At 41.1% G+C, this 21,003-nt stretch overlaps 1 protein-coding gene across 1 annotated transcript; it reads right to left on the bottom strand.

Moving 5' to 3' along the window:
* Positions 1-883: 883 nt before the first annotated feature.
* Positions 884-20,522, bottom strand: LOC114161467 (probable G-protein coupled receptor 149). The gene is made up of 5 exons (XM_028044756.1): positions 16,387-20,522; positions 14,472-14,646; positions 13,807-14,303; positions 4,421-4,564; positions 884-2,316 (listed from the first exon to the last, which is right to left on the bottom strand). The coding sequence occupies exons 1-5, from the start codon at positions 17,356-17,358 to the stop codon at positions 1,810-1,812; spliced, it is 2,295 nt and encodes a 764-aa protein (XP_027900557.1). The 5' UTR covers positions 17,359-20,522; the 3' UTR covers positions 884-1,809.
* Positions 20,523-21,003: the final 481 nt, after the last annotated feature.

Genomic DNA, 21,003 nt, shown 5'->3' on the forward strand with positions numbered 1-21,003 from the left:
TAATGGCAGTCTTCAGGAGGAAGGGAGCTATTTTTTTTTTAGCTCTTTTTTTAGGCTGATGCAACGAGCGACCCAAAAAGTCTGCAAGCGAAATCCACACACACACACACAGTCGGAGTGAGGGTGTTGAGTCAAAGTGAAAATACTGGAGACACCATCGTGAAATGAAATTAAGTACATCTGAATTGTGAGAATAAATTACAATATCTAATTCACTGCTGGAAATGCGAGGGAATGTGCATCGAAGTAATAATGTAAACACTGGTATTACCTATGAGAATAGATAATAGCTTCTAAAACTGTCTTTGCAGTGCTTCAAAAATGGTTATGGAAGGCAGCAGTGCCTTTCTCCAGTACTAAATTCCGGCATGTAGATAGTGACAAGTCTCACTGAGTCGCTGATTGGATAGGAAGTCAACTAAACGACTCCCCAAAGTGGCACCCGGGTGTAAAGTTATGCGCTGCCCGCAGAAATAAAATACACAGTCACTCATTTGAACGGCAGAGAAGCTGAATGAGGCAGAAAAGTGTTCTGCATACAAATCCCTTTTATCTAATCTTTAGTCATCACCTCGTTCTCTGTTCATTTTTCAACCTGGCCTGGCCCTCGGTACGCGACGCTGACGAGCGTTGAAATGTTTGACACTGCGGCTGGGTTTAAAGGAAAATACGAGGACGGTAAAAAAATAAAATAAAAGCACATTCCTTTTCTCAGTGCGACGTGAATACTTTTGGTGCTCGTCTGTCTGACATCACAGCAGATTTGTTCTCCTCCCTAAGCCCCCAACATACACATGCATTCATGTGTATGTTGGGGACAGAGATTATTTAGGCTGTTTACAAGCAGTGCATCATTTCTAGCTGTGTTTCCGTTGACCAGACAGGTGGGCCCTCCCCTCACCGCTGAGTCACCGGTGATGTAGGCCACGTGAGCTGTTTTTAAATGAGATGTGTGATCAGACTTCAGCTTTTCTGAGTGATGTTTTTTTTTCTCTCCTGCTGCTGAATCTATTTCACGGTGACAGTCTGCCACATAGCAAAAAAAAAAAAATATATATATATATATATATAAGATGAAATACTGATGATTCTGGTGCCTATTCTGGTCTGTCTTTCTATATCATCTAAGACGTCACCACACTTCAGTGCCTTGGAAAAGTGTCCATACCTACATAACCTTTCCACAATTTGTCGTGTCACAACCACTGACTTTAGTATCTTTTCTGGTGGCTTGTGGTTGTAGACCATAAAAAAGTGTTGAGTAGTTTGAAGAAGGAAAAGAATGCATTCTGTTTGAAAATCTACAGCAGAGGTGGGCGGGTCATTCCAAAATATGGATAATATCGATATCATGTCTGTATCAGTATCAGATCGATACTGACATGATAACATTGATACTTAAGTTTCAGATTCTGTCTTGAAATTTGAAAGTCATTTTTAAAGTCATAATACGGTTTGCCACTAGGGAGAGATGTGGTTTTAGAGAAAATGTGAAAAAGTTTGAACTGTATAATACTTCTAAAATGTCTTTTCTTGCAGGCTTATGTTTCTCCATTTAGTTTACACATAAAATATGTATGTGCTTTCACCTCATTTTACCTGAAGAAGAAACACAGGAGTAAGCAAAGAGGCTATTATAACTCTATGAGTCTCTGTTCACATCACCTCTTAGCTCTGTTAAAGCTGTGATCGTAAAGAAACAAAAAAAGATGTGAAATGATTAGGATATTTGTCTTCATGACTTTACTGCCTGAGTTGCTGTTTCAGCCTCCCCCTGAGAGGCCCCTCCTTTGTTATTGTGTACATATCTCACTCTTCCCCCTCGCCTGCCTGCTTTCTGTAAGCCTCATTAAGTAGCTGAATATCCTCATGATACCCTGAGCTCTCCTGCGTCTGCCGTCGGCTATTCTGCCGGTGGGCTTCCACTGTGTCAGGAATAGTGATATTTATGGTCTCTGCCTCGGCGTTGCCACCGCTGGGGATGAGCAGGGAGTAGGACGCGGTCTCGGCCAGGTCGCACGAAACGAAGCGGTTCTCCCGCCGGGAGTAGCGCAGCGACGGCGAGCGGGCGTGCGTCGAGGACTGGCTGATGTTGGAGACGATGGAGACGCTGTCCATGGCCTCCTCGTTGTCGCAGATTTCCAAAACCTCCAGGTGGATTTTAACGTTGGTGTCTCCCACCACGGCTCCCATGCCCATCCCCATGCCGATCTCCATGCCGACGCAGCTGACGTTCGTGTCCTCGGCGTGGGACCCAGACGCTGGGTCGTCTGCGCTGGGTTCGTGGCCGACGGACTTGGAGCGATACACTTCCACCTTTAAGAGACAGAGATTATTTAGGCTGTTTACAAGCAGTGCATCATTTCTAGCTGTGTTTCCGTTGACCATAAAATTGCGGCAATGGGGATTACAAAAATAAATTTGCCAAGATGGAGATGTGCCAATTTCGAAAAAGCTCCGGGATGAGGTGGTTTAGTGGCTGTACCAAAATTAGTGTATTTCGCTAAACTGCAATGGAAACACTTTGTTTTCACATCACACGTGTCAGGTGATCAACAACCATATGTTACCACTGTAGGAAAAGACAAAGAAGATGACAGAAAGCATGTTTTTTAAAGACTTATCGAGTGAGCAAACTTATTCATATGTGACTTTAATTGCGTTTCTTGTTTAAAGGAAACACCACAGTTTTGAAATTCAATTTTTTGTGTTGTATTTTTTTTTTTTACTTAAGTGGAATATTGACAAAGTTTTGCATACATTTGAAATGGAAACACTGCCACTGCAAAACTTCCCCTTCTTGTTTCACCAAGATGCTTTAAATAAACTGCTCAAATGCCGGCTGGAGATTTAGAAAAAGTTTCCAAAGGAAAAAGATACCAAGCATATCCTTTTAGTCAATATCCAACTAGTGCCTGGAGACAAACAGCTAAGTTTCTATATTTAGACAGGAATTAGGGCAACTTGGTCTTACAAAACTGCAGATAAACAGCAAGCATTTTTAAGAAAAAAACAGTTCAAGCATTATGCCACTCATGAGACATTTTATTCTCGTTAACAAGACTGAATGAGGACTGCGTTTGAACATTGGAGAACATGGCGTATTACTTGTCAGTGTCACAAAACCTACAAGGCTTGATAGTGCTAACATAAATTATTCCAAATCTACCTGCAGACTCTTTAAAGCAAATAAGTCATCTTCCTGACACAGTAAGAGTCTTTGGAAGAAGAGCTTTAAAAGTGGAAAGTGTGGAAAAGAATTTGGAGTAATTTGTGTTATCAAAAACACAAACGCCTTAAATATGATCTCTTGGGGGCAAAAAAAAAAAAAAAGCTTTTTTTATTGGAAACTAACTGTAGATGGGCTTACAGGGTTTGATTGGCATGAAAGTCATTGTCCTCTGAAAGAATTGACAGCGGTGTGGTTCTCTCCTCTAAGGTAAATCCCAAACTAATAAAGAAAGTGAGACTTTCAGCTGCTCTTATTCATCATGGCGATATTTTACACAGCTGCCACACGGGATGTGAGATAAAAAGCAGGGAAAAGATCACAACATCTTCCTGAATGTGGGCACAATTTCTGTTTTCTCCGACTTTCATTTTTGTAACCAGTGATCACCGTTATAATATAGGAGGCTGATTATGTCACAGCCATGCGACGAAGGATGACCAAATTCAGAGACTCCTCCAAATTGTTCCGGATTTGAAGGATGGGTCTGGTGCATCCTTTTCTGCCCACCCTATCGTAAGACTCATGGTGGGCCAAACAAGAGATTTTTTGTTCTTGTAGCAATGGGGGAACAAAGCGAGAGAGTGGGAGAGGAGCACAGTTTTAAATTTAAGCACGTTCAAATCTGTCGGTACAGAAATGAAAACCTTTAAGCCGTTGGGTTGTTAGGATTGTGTCATTTGCATAGAAATGTTTTTATATGTATACAGTGTTTGTAAATACCAAATATTAACTTTAATGAATGAAAAAGGATTTAAAAAAAACTATTACAAAAATACAGAAAAAATTATTTCAAGCTCAGTAGTTTCTTCTAGAATGATCATGGATGTGTATGAATGGTGTCCTCATAGTTTAGCAACTTTCAGCTGTGCTTAGTTGCTCTTTTTACTCTCTACAGATTTCTCTTAACATGACAAAAAATAGAATTACAGAGAGCGGAAAGTTCAACCGGGATTTGAACGGAGACCTGCAAAACATGACGCAAGCTCTTTAAGACGGAAACATTAGCTCACACTCATAGCTGAGTTAGCCAACGGATGTCGTCCCAGTTGTTTCACCATTTCTTAAATGCCAAGTTGATTAAACATATAAAATGCCAAACATTTTCTGCAACAAACTGCTGAGAAATGGGAAACGAAAGCTTGTCATCCCATAAGATTTCCAGTACGAGACAGAGCCAAGACTCCTTACCTTTTTGGCGTTGTTCGGGGAGATCTTGAGGCCGTCGCTGCTGACCTCATAGGTGGAAAGAGAGAGCGTCTTGCCTGTGGGTGCTTGGAGAGACACGGTGCCCTGAAAGGCGCATAGAGGTATAGAAAGACCACCTGAGGACCTCTGCAAAGGAAAACCACAGAAAACGGTGAACGTATTTAGCATCCTCATTAGACTGGAAGAGGGTAATTCAAGGAAAAAGCCGTACATTCTCTAATTAGACTCTATTAAAATGGGGTATGCTTGTTGAAGAGTGTACAAGGTGAATTTATGTTTTGTGTTCAGTTAAAAGATGTTCTTCAACGTACTGTACAGCTTCTGAGAAATGTCACAACAAAACACCAGACTTGGCTTTATGGGGAGTGTGTTTTTATTGATTGCGGACGGTTGGTCAAATGTGACACCGCATGGAAACACAAATTTAAAAACCGTCCTCGGCATCAAAATTACTACCTGTTTTTTGATGGAAGGAGTTTCTCAGTCCGACTGTACAATGTCTTGGTTTAACACAAACTGGGAAATACACAAAGCGGTGCAATCTCCTCGATTTTTGCAGCTGCCTTGGCTGCTGATATTTGTTTTCTTTTTGCACTGGAGTCATAAAGCAATTTGCAGTGAATACATGCGGGAGCGACCCGGACTGTCAAGTCAAGAAGTTATTTGCACCTATTTTTTTCTATCATGTCACGTCTGTTCTCTAATCAGCTCCAAACGCTAATAGGATGCAGAAGTGATAGAAAAAGAAAAAATATATATATTTTAATAAACCCTCCTTGTACACCTTTGAATTTTTTTTATGTATTCTTTTGCTTTGTTTGTTTTATTATCGCGTAACTCTGGCTGTGTTGATGCGAATGGGGGGGGGGGAGTCATTCGTTTTATTTATTACATTTTTTTCACGGTTACTACTATGCTCTCTAGACATGACATGAATAGAGAAACTGACATTTTATAGGTAGAATTTTTTGAAAAATAAATGAATAGTTGCTTTGTGTGGCGGCAACTAAATGGAATAGAGAAAATCTTACTAAAAATCTTCAAAAATATGATTTACAATACTTTATGCCCGCATTTAAACAAGCATGTTGTGTCCAATAGACAAAGGTAGAGCAAAACCCAATTCATACATAATTTATTAATAAGACTCTTTGAATACATTGCATTAATGACCCTTTATGCACAGTTATTAGAAAGGAAGCAGGTAGAAAGAGAAGGGGTGGGAAATGAAGCAAAGGTCCAGCTATGGATGAATGAAGAACTATATCCTGATCACGGCACCGCCCTGCCTCTACATGACACACGGCCCCAATAATATGCAATTTAAATGCAAACATCAGCACAGAGTGATGCTGGAGTTGCATTTAATAGCCGTCACTTATATTTGACATCACATAGAAACAAAAGCAACACTGAGGGGGATTTTGAAAGCGGTGCAACCTTCTCCGGTTTTCTGCAACTGCTCAACACCAACAATTTGCTTTACTTCTACAGTGGATTCATGAAGGAGGTGAAGCTAAATGTGTGCAGATCGCCTACCGCTTTCTCTTCTCATCCACAAAAACAGCTAAAGGATACAACGAAAGTTTGTTCTGCTTTAAAAAAGTAATAATTTCTTTCATCAAAACCGCAAGTAAAACACTGCAAACAGCTGTGTTGCTATGCCAAATCCTGGAGGAGAATGTCAGTGAATGAGTTTCGCTTTTTTTTATTATTGCAAGTACAGAAACCGACTAAGATAAGCATTTTAGTTAGCATACAGAAGGGTAAGAACAAACAAGCAAAAACACATGGCAGGGTGGCCGAAGAATGCAACATTGAAGAGTTAAAAACTCTGATGCATCCCAACGTTACAGGACAATGCCCCTTGAGCCTGGACGCCTCTCCTCTAATGTGATACCAATGGATAAATTCAATTTTACCATCTGCCATCCACTTTAGAGATCTAATTGATATGAGTCACTGTAAACCAAACAAACACACAAAAAAATCAAATAAAAATGTCTCACCGATGCCTCTGCTTCAGCAATAACTCAAGTTGTGTTTTGCCATCACAGCTCAATAAGAGCAGCAACCAGTTCACATTCGGACTTCATTCCTGCTGTTCAAAGGGACTGAAACTGGACTGTGTAAATGATGTCCAGTAACTGTAGATGAATGTGTTTCAACTCGTATTAAAACCCTCATTGCTGCCAAAATGAGATTTAAGACCTTCAGATATTGAAAAGACTGGACCTTGAGGCACAAATCAGCTAAATTGATGTACAATTTTGCTGATGTCAGATTTTTACAACTTATTTTGCTATTGTGTTTACAGTTTTATTCAGGTTTGATTATGTTTATCCCTACCGATTGTTTATTTTGGCAGAAAATTAGCCCTTAGCACATGAAATTTTTTATTTTTATTTTTTTCCAGATAATTTCTTTAAAACAACACACTAGGTTAGCAGGGAACAGGAGATGAAATAATGCGGCGCACGAGGAGAGAGACGTCTACAGGTCTCATTAAAGCTCTGAATTATTAAAACAGATGCTGAATGTGGTTATCTGATTGAGGCTGTGATGATCAACAGAAAACAAGGATGTTAGTGATCACATTCACTCAGATGACAAAGCCGTAAACACATAGGGCTGCAAATTTTACAGGCCATTCTGAAAGAAGCATAAGATTATTAGAATGTAGCGTTCTGCTTTCAAAGTAGGTCCAATGACGGCTGGGAATGAGTCCAAGAAATTAGCTTTGAGGTGAAAAAAAAAGATGTTTTTTCTCCCCGAATATTCTAAAGGATACTATAAATGTTCAGTAAATATTTACATATAATCATACAGTGGGGCGTGCTGTGGTGGCGCAGGGGGCTAGCACGCCCCATGTTTGGAGGCCTTAGTCCTCGACGCGGACGTCGCGGGTTCGACTCCCGGTCCCGACGACCTTTGCCGCATGTCTTCCTCACCCTCCTTCCTGTCTGCCTACTGTCAAAAAAAAAAAAAAATACGAGCCACTAGCACCGCAAAAACTCTTCGGAGAAAAAAATTGAAAAAAAAAAATCATACAGTGCAGTCTTAATCTTAACCTACTGCAGAAAGTATTATAAAACTTTGGTTTGGCTTTTATTGAGATGACGATAAAATACAATAAAATAATATATCCATAACTATGTACTGGCAGAAACTCATTGTGACATTACTAAAACCAAAACTTACCTATTATCAAATATGCTCCTTTTACATTAAGTAATGGAGAGGCCAGCTACACTTTAGCATTTAATTATAGAGATGTCTTTAAGCGGAGCAATTTGCTTACTTTCTAAGCTAATTATTACATGATCATGCTTTGTTTTGGTATGAATCACTGGTGATTGAGTTTGTAGCACAGGGTTTTTCCAGTTCCAGTTGACAAAATTTTAAGAAATTGTTGTTTGACTGCATCAAAACTTTGCATTGAATGTCATAAATTTTAACGGTAAGAGTTTCAGCTGCTCTCTTCAAACCTCTCAACTTTAACAACAGCCTTCTGGGCAGCGAGCACGTCTTGTGAAACAGTTTAGCTTATCTAACCATTTTCTTTATTTATGTATGTGCAAAATTGGATTCCACCTAGCAAAGAGACGAATAAATATTTTTTTTATTTTTTAACAAAGTTATTTTCATAGCCTAAAGAAACACATTGCTCCAATTTTGTCTGCTGAAATAAAAAAATTAAAATAAAACTAAAAAAACCTTATGAGGCTTTGTCCACATTTCCTCTTCTAAGCACAGTTACAATATTGTTTTGGTCAGGTAGAAGGATAAACAGGAAATACGTAAAACAAAGACAAACTCCAAAGAACGAACTCTAAAAAGCCCTCAAAAACCCTGGAGAAAGATCGATCAAGATTATTTTAAAAGAGTACAAGAACATTTGGTGCCATGGAGGCAACGTTTAAGAAAATGTGAGGGAAAATTCACATAATGTTGCACAGTTTTGTTCTGTTTTTTGTCTCACAGGATGAAGGGTTCAACTACCTTCATTTAGACTACTTTCCTTTGCTCCAATTTTACGACTTTCCTGACTGAAGTGATATTAAGCCCGTTTGTGTTTTTTTTTGTGAGTGTGTGTGTGTGTGTGGGGGGGGGGGGGTAAATTCAAATGTTATTAGAGGAGCCATTTTTTTTCCAGGTTTGGATGAATTCTATGAAGAGGGAAACTGACTTTCAAGGCCTAACAACTGAATGCACATTGGATCAGCACATCCCCTGAGGGAAAGGGCTAGTAAGTGTATTTCAAGCTTTGCGCTCGGTAATAGAGCATAAAGTCACAGAGGGGGTAAATATGTCTTTAAGCTCCGATTCTAACTCTCCCTCTGGGGGCTGAAGGCCACAGGCTCTGGCAGTGAGGGGGGCGGAAAGGTGCCGGCTAATGACATCTAGCCTGCTAACGAGGAAGAAAAATACAGCCAACGCAGGTACTACATGTACCGCTGTGAGTAGTGAGTTGTACTTCCACATGTATGGGCTCCAATCAATGGTTAAGCCTTAAGGAAAAAACAAAACATACAATTCCCTGTTAAAGAAGCCCAGAAGTAGGACACACACTCGCGCACAAAGACAAAAACGACACACTGAGACGTACAAGTCAGCAGCGAGAATCTATAACTTCTACATGATGCACAGCGAGTGCCAAAGCCAAGCTGCAGATGCATGCTCCGTGGATTTCCACCCTCTGGTGATTTTCGAACCAAAAACACATTTCATACTTGCAAGTGGAACAGAGACGGAGACTTGGAGATAACGTGTGCTCGTGAGGGTTTGTACACGCATGCATGCATTCTTGTGTGTTTCCACATCCTCGGAGCCGTCCACACACAAACAAACAAAAAAAAAAACGGGCTAATGGTGTTATTTTTTTCCCCCACAAGTTACGAGTCAATTTCAAAGGGTGCTGCTCTGCTATTTCAGGAGCAGATCGAAGCTGATCTCCCATCTGTTTCTGTTACCGCCAATGCCAACGTGCATTAATCATCATACTTTTACCGTTCTGCCCTCGTTTAACTATTTATTTGAGTCTCAAACACACCGAGAGATTTAAGCTTTCGCCATTATGAGAGCGAAGCATGCCGACAACAAAGCCAGAAAGGCATTCAAAAAGGTTCAGCGCTGCAAGAGCGAAAAAAAGCAGGTATTAAACATACTGCCATTAAGCCAACATTTCTATTTTTTTCTCTAGTGTGTCATGTTTAGGTAGGGAACCCACATGCAGAGACTTAAGAGTTATTTTAATGGTAAACAGCAAAATGCTCAGGAGACGTCCATTGAAATCCAAGAAAAACAGCATGGTATGAAGATAATGCAGAGGACCATACTGTATAATGAAAAACGATGTGGATATACAAGCATAAAAGTGCAATATTTCTTCCCAGACATTCAGAAAGGGAAACTCATATATTACATAGATTCAACACACATAGAGTGATATATTCCATTGTTTCTTGTAATTTTGACGATGGTGGCTCACAAGTAATGAAAACCACAAATTCAGTGTCCACAGACAATTTCAATATTGTGAAAAAGGTTAGTGGTGTCACACCCCAATCAGTTAATTAACTCTAAACACCTGCAAAGGTTTCCAAACCTTTAAACGGCCTCTCACTCTGGGTCAGTCGGCTACAAGATCATGGTCTAAAAAGCTGTTGTTGAAGAAGATGGTTGTTCACAGAGTTCTATGTCCGAACATATTAACAGAAAATTGAATGGACGGAAGAAGTGTGGTAAGAAAGGTGGATCACCGGGACAGAGAACCGCAACCTTGAGAAGATTATTGAGTGAAATCCATTCCAGAAAAGCCACCAATTCTAGACATAGGCTATAAATGCTGCATTCCTTGAGTCAAGCCACCCCTGAACCAGAGACAACATCAGAGGCATCTTACCTGGGCTAAGGATAAAAGGAACTGGATTTTTCCACAATGGTGTCCAGAGTCAAGTTTCCAAAATACAGTAAATTCTCCATTTCATTTGGAAATCAAGGTCATGGAATCTGGAGGAAGAGTGGAGAATACAGAGAATCCACGTTGTTTGACATCCAGAATGAGGTTTCCACCGTCAGTGACCGTTTGGGATGCCCGTGTCATCTGCTGGTGTCAGTCTGCTGTGTTTTCTGAAGGCCTCAGTCAATGCAGCATCTAATAGGAAATTCTAGAGCACTGCACGCTTTCCTTTGTTGTATGGAGATGTTGATTTTACTTTCCAGCTGGACTTAACAACTGCTCAGACTGCCAAAGGAACCAAAAGCTGGTCCAATGACAATGGTGTTCCTGTTTTAGATTGGTCAGTCAACTCCTCTTTTCTGAACCCTTTCGGACAGGGGTGTCCAACTCCAGTCCTCAAGGACCGGTGTCCTGCAACTTTTCGATTTGCCTCTGCTGCATCACACCTGAATAGAATAATTATGACATTAGCAAGGCTCTGGAGAACTGATCTACACAAGGAGGAGGTAATTAAGCCATTTCATTCCAGTGTTTTGCATCTGTGACACCTGTGCTTTAGAAAATCAATGGACTGTTAAGATGAAGATTAGAGAGGCACCTGACCCAGAAAGGCAACTATCAAAGCAATCTGGGTTTCCACAACACCTACGTAGCACCACAGGCTGATCTCCTCTATGCCACGGTGCATTGATGCATTAATTCATGCAAGAGGAGCCTCAACTAAATACTGAGTGCATAGAAATGTACATAGTTTCCAGAAGGCTGGCGTTTGTGCTTAAAACATCAATTTCTCATTGAACCAAATATTCTACTTTTCTGAGTCACTGGATTTTGTGTTTTCTTTAGCTATAAGCCATGGTCATTTAAAATGCAACAAAAAACAATAAAAGCTTGAAATATGTTAAGCTGTGCAATAAATCTCTATAAAATCACATTTTCACTTTCTGAGATGACTGGCAGGAAATATTGCCCTTTTTTCGCAAAACAAATTTTTATCTTAGATGCACTATGTTAAATCATAGAGGCAAATAGGGAACAGCAAAGGCAGAATGCAGCAAGAAGATAATGATATTATAGGGCAGTGGTTCCCAAAGATTTCCTGCCTCCCCCTATGGATTGCAATAAAATCCCCCCCCCAAAAAGAAAAAAAAAACATCTGAGCACACACATCCTTCAACCAGACATAAACCTATACACATATTTTGTTTTCAAACTCCACTGAAGTTTATTTCAAACTTCAGGTTGCAACAAAACACACTACAAGCCATCTTTACAGTGAAACACTTTTTTGTAACTTTTTTTTTCATTCATTAATACTGCTTCCCTCCCGGCCCCTGCAATGGCACTGCGCCCCCCCTAGGGGGCGTGCCCCACACTTTGGGAACCACTGTTGTAGGGTATGGCTGTGAAGGAGAGCTAAAGGCAGACTTGGGAAAGGTGAATGAAAAATACTGGAGAACAACTTAGACACAAGGAAACTACAAATGAAGTTAAAAAGAACCATGTCAGAAAAATCAAATTCAGTCAACCCAAAGAACAGAACTTAAAAATAATTTAACAACAAGGAATAAACGGACAAGGACATGATCAGAATGCAAAGAAGAAAACTTTAATCCAAACCCAGAAGGATCATGACAAAATGTTGTATTTTGTAAGTGGAAAGTAATCCTGTGTGTAAATTAACCAACATAATGTCTCATTTGGAGAATTAAGTTACTGAAATTAAATTTCGATCTATTTTATTGAATGTGTCTATACAGCTTTCCACTTTTAAGATGAGTGAAATTCCTAAATGAATCAGTTTTTTTTTGTTTTCCTCGCTTTTTTCAACAATCACAGAGAATTCTCAGGTGAATTCAGGCACGTACCTTTCATTGACAACAATCCCAAAGCCATAAATCTGAATGCCCTCCTCCTGAATGAACTCCCCTGAGTAAATCAATGAATTGAGCAGAGCCGTTTTGGAGTCTCAAAGCAGTAATGAATTCAATTCTGCCTTTGAGAGACAGGTGTGCATCTGATAGCGTCCCAATCAATCGCTCCATTAGTTAGGATCTGTTGCCACTTGCTACAGACGAAGATATCTTGGGAAAACCATGGCTGAGAAGCATGGAAGGGGAGAGAAAACAGGGTAAACAAGGAAGGATTCAAGCCCACTTTTATCTAGATTGCAGGCACAGCAGCCTGGCTGATCATCTACAATTTCAAAAGGTGTAAATGCAGATTTGAAAAACAAGCCCAAAGACATATGAACCAGGCCAGAGAAAGTCAGAAGCATTCAAAAGAAAGATTGTTTTATTTCCTTTTTTAACCAGCCTTACAAAGCCTTGAAAACTGATTAACATGCCTTGGACTTTTCCATGTTTTGCTACAAAAATTGTAACGTGCATAACTCAACCTCATAAACGAACTGCAATAAGGAGTTTGTTGTTCATTCTATCTTCTGAAAAAGTAAAATAGCACAACTGCAAACTGAGCAAAATCAGTCCATCCAACTGAACTGACAAGGGCAAGGGGAGAAGCTGGTTTTAAGGAAGCAGCCAAGAGGTGAGTAAATCTATTGACAGGACAACTATTACTTATTAACTCCTTAAACTTGGCTCTGTGTTGAAGAGTGACAGGAAGAAAGCAAGTGTTGAACATGCTATTCCCATCACCATGGGACGCTTTTCTTCAGCAGAATCAGGGAAACTGGTCAGAGTTGATGGGAGAATGGGTCGAGGTAAAAACAATGCAGGACAATCCTCGATGAAAATCAGTTTGAACCTGCAGAAAGTTTGACAGTCAGGTTTTTGTCATCTGGGTGGTTGTCCATGTCGCCCATATCAGAAACCGCCATTGGTTATGAGAGGAGGCGGCGAAACATGAAACTGCTGCTGTACAAATTACTCAAAAGGTTGTTGCTAAGGTAACCAAAGAGTGAGTGAGTAACTTAATGCCAGAGGTTGAGAGGCTTAATTCTTTCCCCTGCCTACATCCCCCAGAATGCTCTGTGGTTCTGGAATAGAGTTCAGTAAAACGATTGAATATTCTGTCAAATGTATTATCTACTGTTATTGATCGCATGTTTTTTCGTGATACAAATTGTTACTGATTTATTGTCCAGCTCTAATAACCACTTTTTTTTCGCACAATCACGCACTACTTCCTGTTGGTCTATGACAGAAAACACAAAAAAATACATAGGAGTTTGTGGTAGTAATGTGACGTTTTGCGAAAATACTGTTGAAATATGTCGATGTTTGAGCCTTGGAACGCTAATCAATAAGAGATGATGACCTCACCATATTTTGTGAGATAACGGTTCCTGTGTGTGTTAACTTTAGGAAAACAATAGCCTGAATAATAATAATAATGGTAATAATAATAACAATAGGGTTTAAAAGAGCAACCAGCCACTCTGTACCTGTCTGGGCGTTCTCTCTGATTTACTTCGGCACCACTCCCAGTCCGTCAGCTCGATTTTCCTGCACTCCTCGTGCGAGAGCCTCCTCTCCGGTCCGTCGAAAACTGACGACGAGTCGTTCAGAGCGTGATCCTTTTCCCGCAGGTGGGAAGGCAGCGAGGGGACGCAGTGGAATTCCTCATCGTCCCTGTGGTTGACGTGGGGGAGAGCAGGATGATCAGCCAGCGGGCCCCCTACGCCGGCCTCCAAGAAGAGACCGGCGTGAGACGAGCTGTCCGCCGGCAGCGAGGTGCTGAAATCAAAAGTGGGGCCCAATCCCGAGAGCCCGCCGGGTTCCAGCGCGTCGAGGCGTGCATTTGGGAAGTCACAGTTAAAAAAGCTGTGATAAGTGGGTTTTTCTATAGGAGGGCTGCTTAGAGACTTGGTGGCATGTGACAGCTTATAGACTCCGTACCCTTGCTGAAAGGAAAGGCTGAACTCAAATCTTCTTTTCATCTCTACAAGGAAGACAGAAGAAACATAAATAAAAACCACACACACACAAAAAAAATAATACAAAATGAGAAACTTGAAGCTTTCTTTTTCTCCTTTAAAACCTTCCATGAGTCATGGTTAAAGTTTTATTGTGCTCGAGCAATCACGATTGTTAGATTGCGTCTTTGTACCTGAAGGCTCCTGTGCCCGCTTGCAGTTAATGAAGCAGCCACACGGCATATGGATCCAGCGCTCCGACAGCACAAACAGGGGAGTGACCGCAGGTGCAAGCAGAGTGAGAAAGAAGCTCAGGGTCTCCAGAGAAGAGCTGCGCGCGTTCACCGCATGCCGTATGAGGACCAAAGTCTGTGAAAGCGAGAGGGAAGACTGAATTAATTCACCCAGAAGTGAGATATACAAAATGCATGAGTTGGCAAGGAAGGAGACATGTGTATGGAGGGGGGGAGGAGGACACAAAACCTTCATCAACGAAAAAGGCTTTTTAATTTTTTTTTAATTCATTGTGTTTTTGTTCATTCTACCTGACCAAAAAAAGAGTCACACATTGATATGTTGTGGTTCTGTTTTAGCTTTTGGAACAGCTTCAGTTCTTTGTGGCATGTAAACAAAAACAAACTAATGTTGTCTGAAATAATTTTTCTCAAGGATATTGTAATAATTATTGTATTTGAACAGCCCTCTCTAGTTCATCCCAATTATTCTAATATTTTACATAATCACTTTTACTATATGTATATGTTATCTTATTTTATACCTTCTTAAAAGGGACTTTGTTAAATTGTGTATGGTATGGTTAGTGTGTGCACTCTCTATTGGCCAATCCATACAAGAAAATGACCTTTCCTGCTCACCAAACATTATATGACCTGGCCATAAAAAGGATGAAGCACATGATATTGCGGAACCTGAATATGATCGACTGAGTAAACCTCAGATCACGATTACAGTAGAGTAGGCATGATGCCTGCAACTCTATACCTTACAAACTGAAGCCTTTTTTTTCATTAATTTGGCTAATAAGTGCCACATGATTATTTTGCCACATGGGTTTTCGTTCACTTTATATACGCATTTACAGATACGCTACTGAGATGCATTCGATACTGTAGCACTCATAATTTTAATCTCATGGAAAATAATTCTATGGAATATGTATTACAAGTTAGAGCCACCCTATATCATGCACATACGTGCCACTGCAATAGAATTTGAGTAAGTGTCATATGCCTGAATCTCATGCTGCTCTGTGCAGGTGCTCTGTCTGCGCTGATGAAGATTCATTCACCTTAACAAGCTGAATGCTCTAAGTGGATTTGACGGCAAGGCGGTCTGATCTTTTTTCTGCTGAATTTAGTTAATAGATTTTTGACAACTTAGGAGACGCTCTCAGACTCTGCATAGGTCATTGAACTTTCAACCCCAGATAATCAGACAATTATTAAGTAAATAAAGTATTGCCAGAATATTGGCTCCAAGGGAACTGAATACATTTGCCTGTCCAGAGCTGGTCTGAGTTTCAATAAGGCCCTAATCATAACTTCACTTGGGGCCTCAACTCCAAACAAACATTATAAATACATAGCAGATGATAAATTATGGAATCTATAGGCCATTTCTTAAACTTACTAATTTGGTCTGGAAGTTCTGTCCAGAGTGTAATAGGAAAGAAGATAGAAACTTATGTATTGAAGAGCTTGCAGTTAAATTAACTATGACATATGACTCAAGCAGAGATAAGCAGCAGAAATGATTAAAGTGATGACAAGTTAGCAACAACTGTGAAACTATGGGGGGCTAAGAATTAGACTGGGTTATGCTTGGACCAACACTGTGCACGAGACAGATTATTTATTTATTTATTAAAGACTTTTGGGGGGTTATCAATTTACTTTCACTTCGCAGTTATGCTTTTGTGTTAGACTGACACAAAATCATATGAAAATACACTGAAGTTTGGGGGGTTTTAATGTGACAAAATGTGAAATGTTTTGAGGGTTCTTTTGGGAAGCACTATAGTTCTTGGTAGAGCAAGTTACAAAGATGTTTTTTTTTCCTTTGTTTCTTTTCTTTAGTAATGCTGCTTACCATCATCGGCATCCATAAAATGACTCGAAGAACCGCCAGAATCATGGAGAAGCGCTTCTGCGCGAGCACAACAGGTGTATCTCCGACGGAAGCCCCCGTACGCCCGCCGGCGGACACAGGGGAAAGGCCGCTGTCCTCCTTCTCCCTCACCCCCGTCCCGCAAGAACTCGGGCTCAGCTCGTTGTACGCTCCGAAACTTCTGTCCAGACTGTCCCGGGAGAACGACGACGGGAGCTCACAGAGGTGAGCGGAGCCGCTCAGTCCCCTCGCCATGTCCAGGTAGCTCGGGTAGAGTAACGTCCTCTGGGGCTCTCTGGAGCACAGCAGCTGATACGTGAGGGGAATGAAGAAACCCAGAAAGCCACAGAAGCACAGGAGATACAACGAGAAGAGCAGCAGGGTGTAAAAGCTGTCGCTCTTCGGGAAACAGCCGAGAGAGGCCCGCGCGAAGCTGCCCCATCCGCACAAAGGTAGCACGCTCACGGTCAGGCTCACCGCCCACACGCCGCCGATAGCCCACATGACTCTCAGCGGCCGGCGGACGGACTGGAGCACCCCGAATCTCTTGGTGACATAAAAAGTATAGGCTGCTATGAGGCACGCCTTCATGTTGCTGGAAACCCCCTGGAACACGTAAAGAAGTCCGGACAGAGTGCACAGACCGCCGGACCCCTCACCCCGCCGGGTCTCCCACTGCAGGAGCATGAAGAGGGAGAGGGGGACCACGCTCAGCAGGTCGTCCACCGACATGGAAGCCACTATGACACACAGCGAGGTTTTCCTCCTCATCCGGAGGAGCGAAAGGAGCGAATACACGCCTCCAACTAAGGTGGCGGCGGCGATGGTTACGCACAAGCCGAAGAGGAGAATCTGGATCCGTCTCTCCATGCCGGAGGGGTCCGCTTTGTCCGAGCTTGCCGTGGAGAGGTGGCTCTGGTTGGGCGCAGGGGAGCTCTCGTGCGTCGTTGACATTTCCCCCCCCCCCCCCCTTTTTTTTTTCTCGGTTGATTTTAGTTTTGACTGTTAAAAACAGACAGGTCAGCTTGTAAAGTTTGACTTGCAGCTTGTTTAAAAAAAATATATATAATTTTTTTTTAAAATCACAGTGGTGGGAGGAAGATCAGAAAATCAGAAAGCGCACCATCCCCACTTGCGATCCATCCGGGGACGCGCGCCTACCCAAACCTCTCCCCGTCCTCTGGATGTGGAGTTCCGCTGGTTTTACCGTGTCGGCTGGCAGGAAGGAAGGAAGGCGGGCAGGCAGGCACTTGTCTTCACCGCACACACAGCGTAACCGGAGCATCTCTCTGGTTTCCAGCGGCCGATTTACGCGCTGTCGTCATCACCGTTTCCTATCACTGCAGTCTTTTGGGGAGGGAGCCTAACGCGGCTCCACTACCAGCGTGGAGCAGGTGCATTAGACAGCTGTTTCATTTATGGCAGGAGTCTGTTCTCGGGTCAGTCCAATACTGACGCCGCAAGCTGGCTGAGAGGCATTTCGCTACATCTGCATACTAATGAAAGAGAAACATGGGCGATTCTTAAAAATGAGTTTAAATTTGTATGCAAGGTGACCAACATTTTGCCCTTTTAGTCCACGTGAACGCTCACAAATCTATTTTTTTTTTTTTTTTTTGGTGATTTTATTTAAAAAAAAGAACAATGCAAGGTACAAGAAAGGGAAGAGGAATGCTCAACAGTATTCAAATTTTACCCAGTCTTCTTTGCAAAATAGCTGAAATTCATTCTGATTACAAAAAGCGCATATGTAAATATTGTTTTCTTTGTTTTTAGTTTTAAATTAGATTAAAATCTAGACTGTGTGGATATGGATCTAAAACATTCAGCTGCCCCAGCTGGACAGTGTTTCCACTGGGACATTCAGTGTTAGTTTAATTCCACAGTGTAGCCAAAAAAATTCAGTTTATTCTCATCTGACCCGAAGACCTTTTTGTTCATGTTTTTTGAATATTCATGACTTACAGGAAACAATAAACTACGACTTCTTATGACGTTCTGTCAAGAACATAGAGCTTTTTTTTTTTACAACCCTTTATTAAAAGTAAAACTTCTTGAGTGCACACAATAGATTCAGCCACCCGAGCTGTGGACGTTAAAGGTGTGCAAAACACCATATAATTGGCATCCAATGCCATGTAATTGGATAGATCCGATACGATAATACGATACCGATACGTTTTGTTAGTTAAGTTTTATATATTCTCAAACTTCTGTCATTTGGGTTCTTCCTTTCATCTTGTTGAAACTTGGATTTTAACAAAATGATTACAATTTGGATTACGTTCATTGGTGTTTACAGCATATTTTATTAACATCTTGACATGACAAACAAACAGAAAGAGACAGAACAAATTTGTGTGCATTTGTTCCTAAATAAGGTGCTAAAAAATTTCATTTGAGATCAAATAAAAACTATTTTAAAAGCTCTGAGAGAAACTACAACAGAAAAAAAAAGATTCGATATTATCATGCTAATATTGATCTAATACGGACACCGACTTGGTATCGATATCGTCGATATTTTGGATTTGATCCACCCACTTTTAAGAAGATGTCTCCAACAAGTCACAGCTGGTGTGTTCCTCCTGGTAGAATCGCCATTTAATCCTCTCTCTTCACACAACCGGTCAGATTAAGTTTGATGATCAAGTCTTGAAAAGTTAAAGCGATGCTCCTTGGGATGCTTGAAGCTCGGGATGTTTGATCACCTCTGTTTTAGATTTTTGCAACTTTATTCCTGGCCTGTCTACTGCATTGATCTTGTTCTGTAACAAACTGCAGGTGAATTTTTTTTTTTGTTGCTGAGATTAAATTACACACAAGTCCACTGTTTAATAATCACACGTGTCTTCTGAGAGCAGCTGTTTGCGTGGAAGATTTTTTGTTTTTTCTTTCAGATTTACTTTGTTGTTGCAAAATTAAATCGAAACCATGGGGTCTATTTTTGTCTCGCCAGTATTCAGCTGTGTGTGGTGTTACTGTAGTGCTCTTAAAAGTGTGTCGATGGTGAGATTACATAACCGAGATAATTCTTTTAATTGAATCTAAATCTGCAAAGGTAAGTGATTAGCTGTTAAAGATTGCTGCAAATTAGATTAGGAAGCTAATGGAGATGTTTCTAGAATGGAAGCTGTGTGTTCACGCTCTTTAGTAGCAGTTCAAAGATGTACTGCTGCATTCTGAAGAGTTTGTAATCTACAGGCATGCCTCGTTACAGTTGTAGTGACAGGACAAATGTGATTTAGATGGGATTTAAAGAGTATTTGTGACCAAATAGAAAAAGAGGTCAGCATGCCGGGATTGGATTTACCTCTCGTTCGCATTTACTGTCAGAGAGGAGAGGCGCTCACAAACCAAGAGGACAAAAGTACACGATAATGAAATTAAAAAAGAAAATGAACCTTGCTTCACCCGCCCTAATGGAAGCCGTCCTACAAAAGTTCATCATAATCTTGTTTGTCACAGAGACGCTGCAGTTCGATGAGTTATTAATAAGCCTGATGTTCTGTGAGCTGTAGGTTAAAGAGGGGGACAGCAGTGGTGGATTCAGTCAACCAAAATAAAGCTAGTGGGGGAAAAAAAAAAAGTTAAACTGTGAGAGGTTGAGAGAGAGTCTGCTTGTGCACGTAAATTCTCCCTGTGGTGCTCAAGGATTTTCAGGTTGAAGGACTCCTCACTCTGCCCAAAAGGGTTCATGGGTGTTCATTCGTCGACTCTGAGGTCCAAAAATAGTGACGGGCTTTAGTGTGCTGTGTTTATTCCTTTTCTCCTCCTTTCAGCAGGACACATTCAGAGGTTTTCATGCATTTTCCAAAACCCCTGTGTTATTAAATTACGCTCATCTATCTATCCCGTGCTCTGTGTGATACGACTGCAAAACATGAATGTGATGAATGCACCTGACCTAAGGCCTTAGAATTACATCCGAGTCGAGCTAAGTGACTTGCAGGCGGCCTAATGATTCAACTCTCTCTGGGGCCACGAGGACACACGCAGAGGAACATGAGAGGACGAAAAAACCTGACCCACGAGCGTACAGAAACACCAAAAACTCACACGCGCACACACACGCGCACAGACTGAGAGCAATTTCACACATCAATGTGACCTACTTGGGGTGAGCGCGCATGTGTTGACGTGAGGGGGACACGGGGGGAAGGTGAGAGTGCAAGTCTGTAAGGTTGTCACAGACAAGTGCGCTGGGGAGGGAGCGGGGAAATGTGATGAAAATGGATCCGTTAGGAAATATGAAAAGCTAACACCCTGACAAGTTGCATCCAGTGACTTATTAATAGAGGAGAAATTCTGTGTGTATTTTACGTGGAGATTGAAGATGAAACGACAGAGGTGACACACCAGCGGGGGAAAAAAATCTAATTAAGACAGCATTAGATCATTTATTGATGTTATTAAAATGCCGAAGAATATTTATAGAAAGTGAGATACAGTTGCAGTAATAGAAAAATGCAGTATTTATTTTAGGAACATTAACACCAAGTGAAACACACTGTAGATTAATTACACTCTGGTTTTGAAAGTCTTTATTTCTGTAAATTATGATTGTCCATTTAAAATTAATGAAAAGGTGTCACTTAA

Source organism: Xiphophorus couchianus, chromosome 18 (assembly GCF_001444195.1).
Source record: "Xiphophorus couchianus chromosome 18, X_couchianus-1.0, whole genome shotgun sequence".
In the NCBI taxonomy this organism is placed as follows: domain Eukaryota; kingdom Metazoa; phylum Chordata; class Actinopteri; order Cyprinodontiformes; family Poeciliidae; genus Xiphophorus; species Xiphophorus couchianus.

What these genes read in the sequence shown, in the direction of transcription:
- LOC114161467 (XM_028044756.1), bottom strand. Translation starts at nt 17,358, where the DNA reads ATGTCAACGACGCACGAGAGCTCCCCTGCGCCCAACCAGAGCCACCTC. An exon ending in GCGGGCACAGGAGCCTTCAG is followed by an intron (nt 14,304 to 14,471) that starts GTACAAAGACGC and finishes TCTTCCTTGTAG; the next exon opens with AGATGAAAAGAAGATTTGAG. An exon ending in CAGAGAGAACGCCCAGACAG is followed by an intron (nt 4,565 to 13,806) that starts GTACAGAGTGGC and finishes TTTCCTTTGCAG; the next exon opens with AGGTCCTCAGGTGGTCTTTC.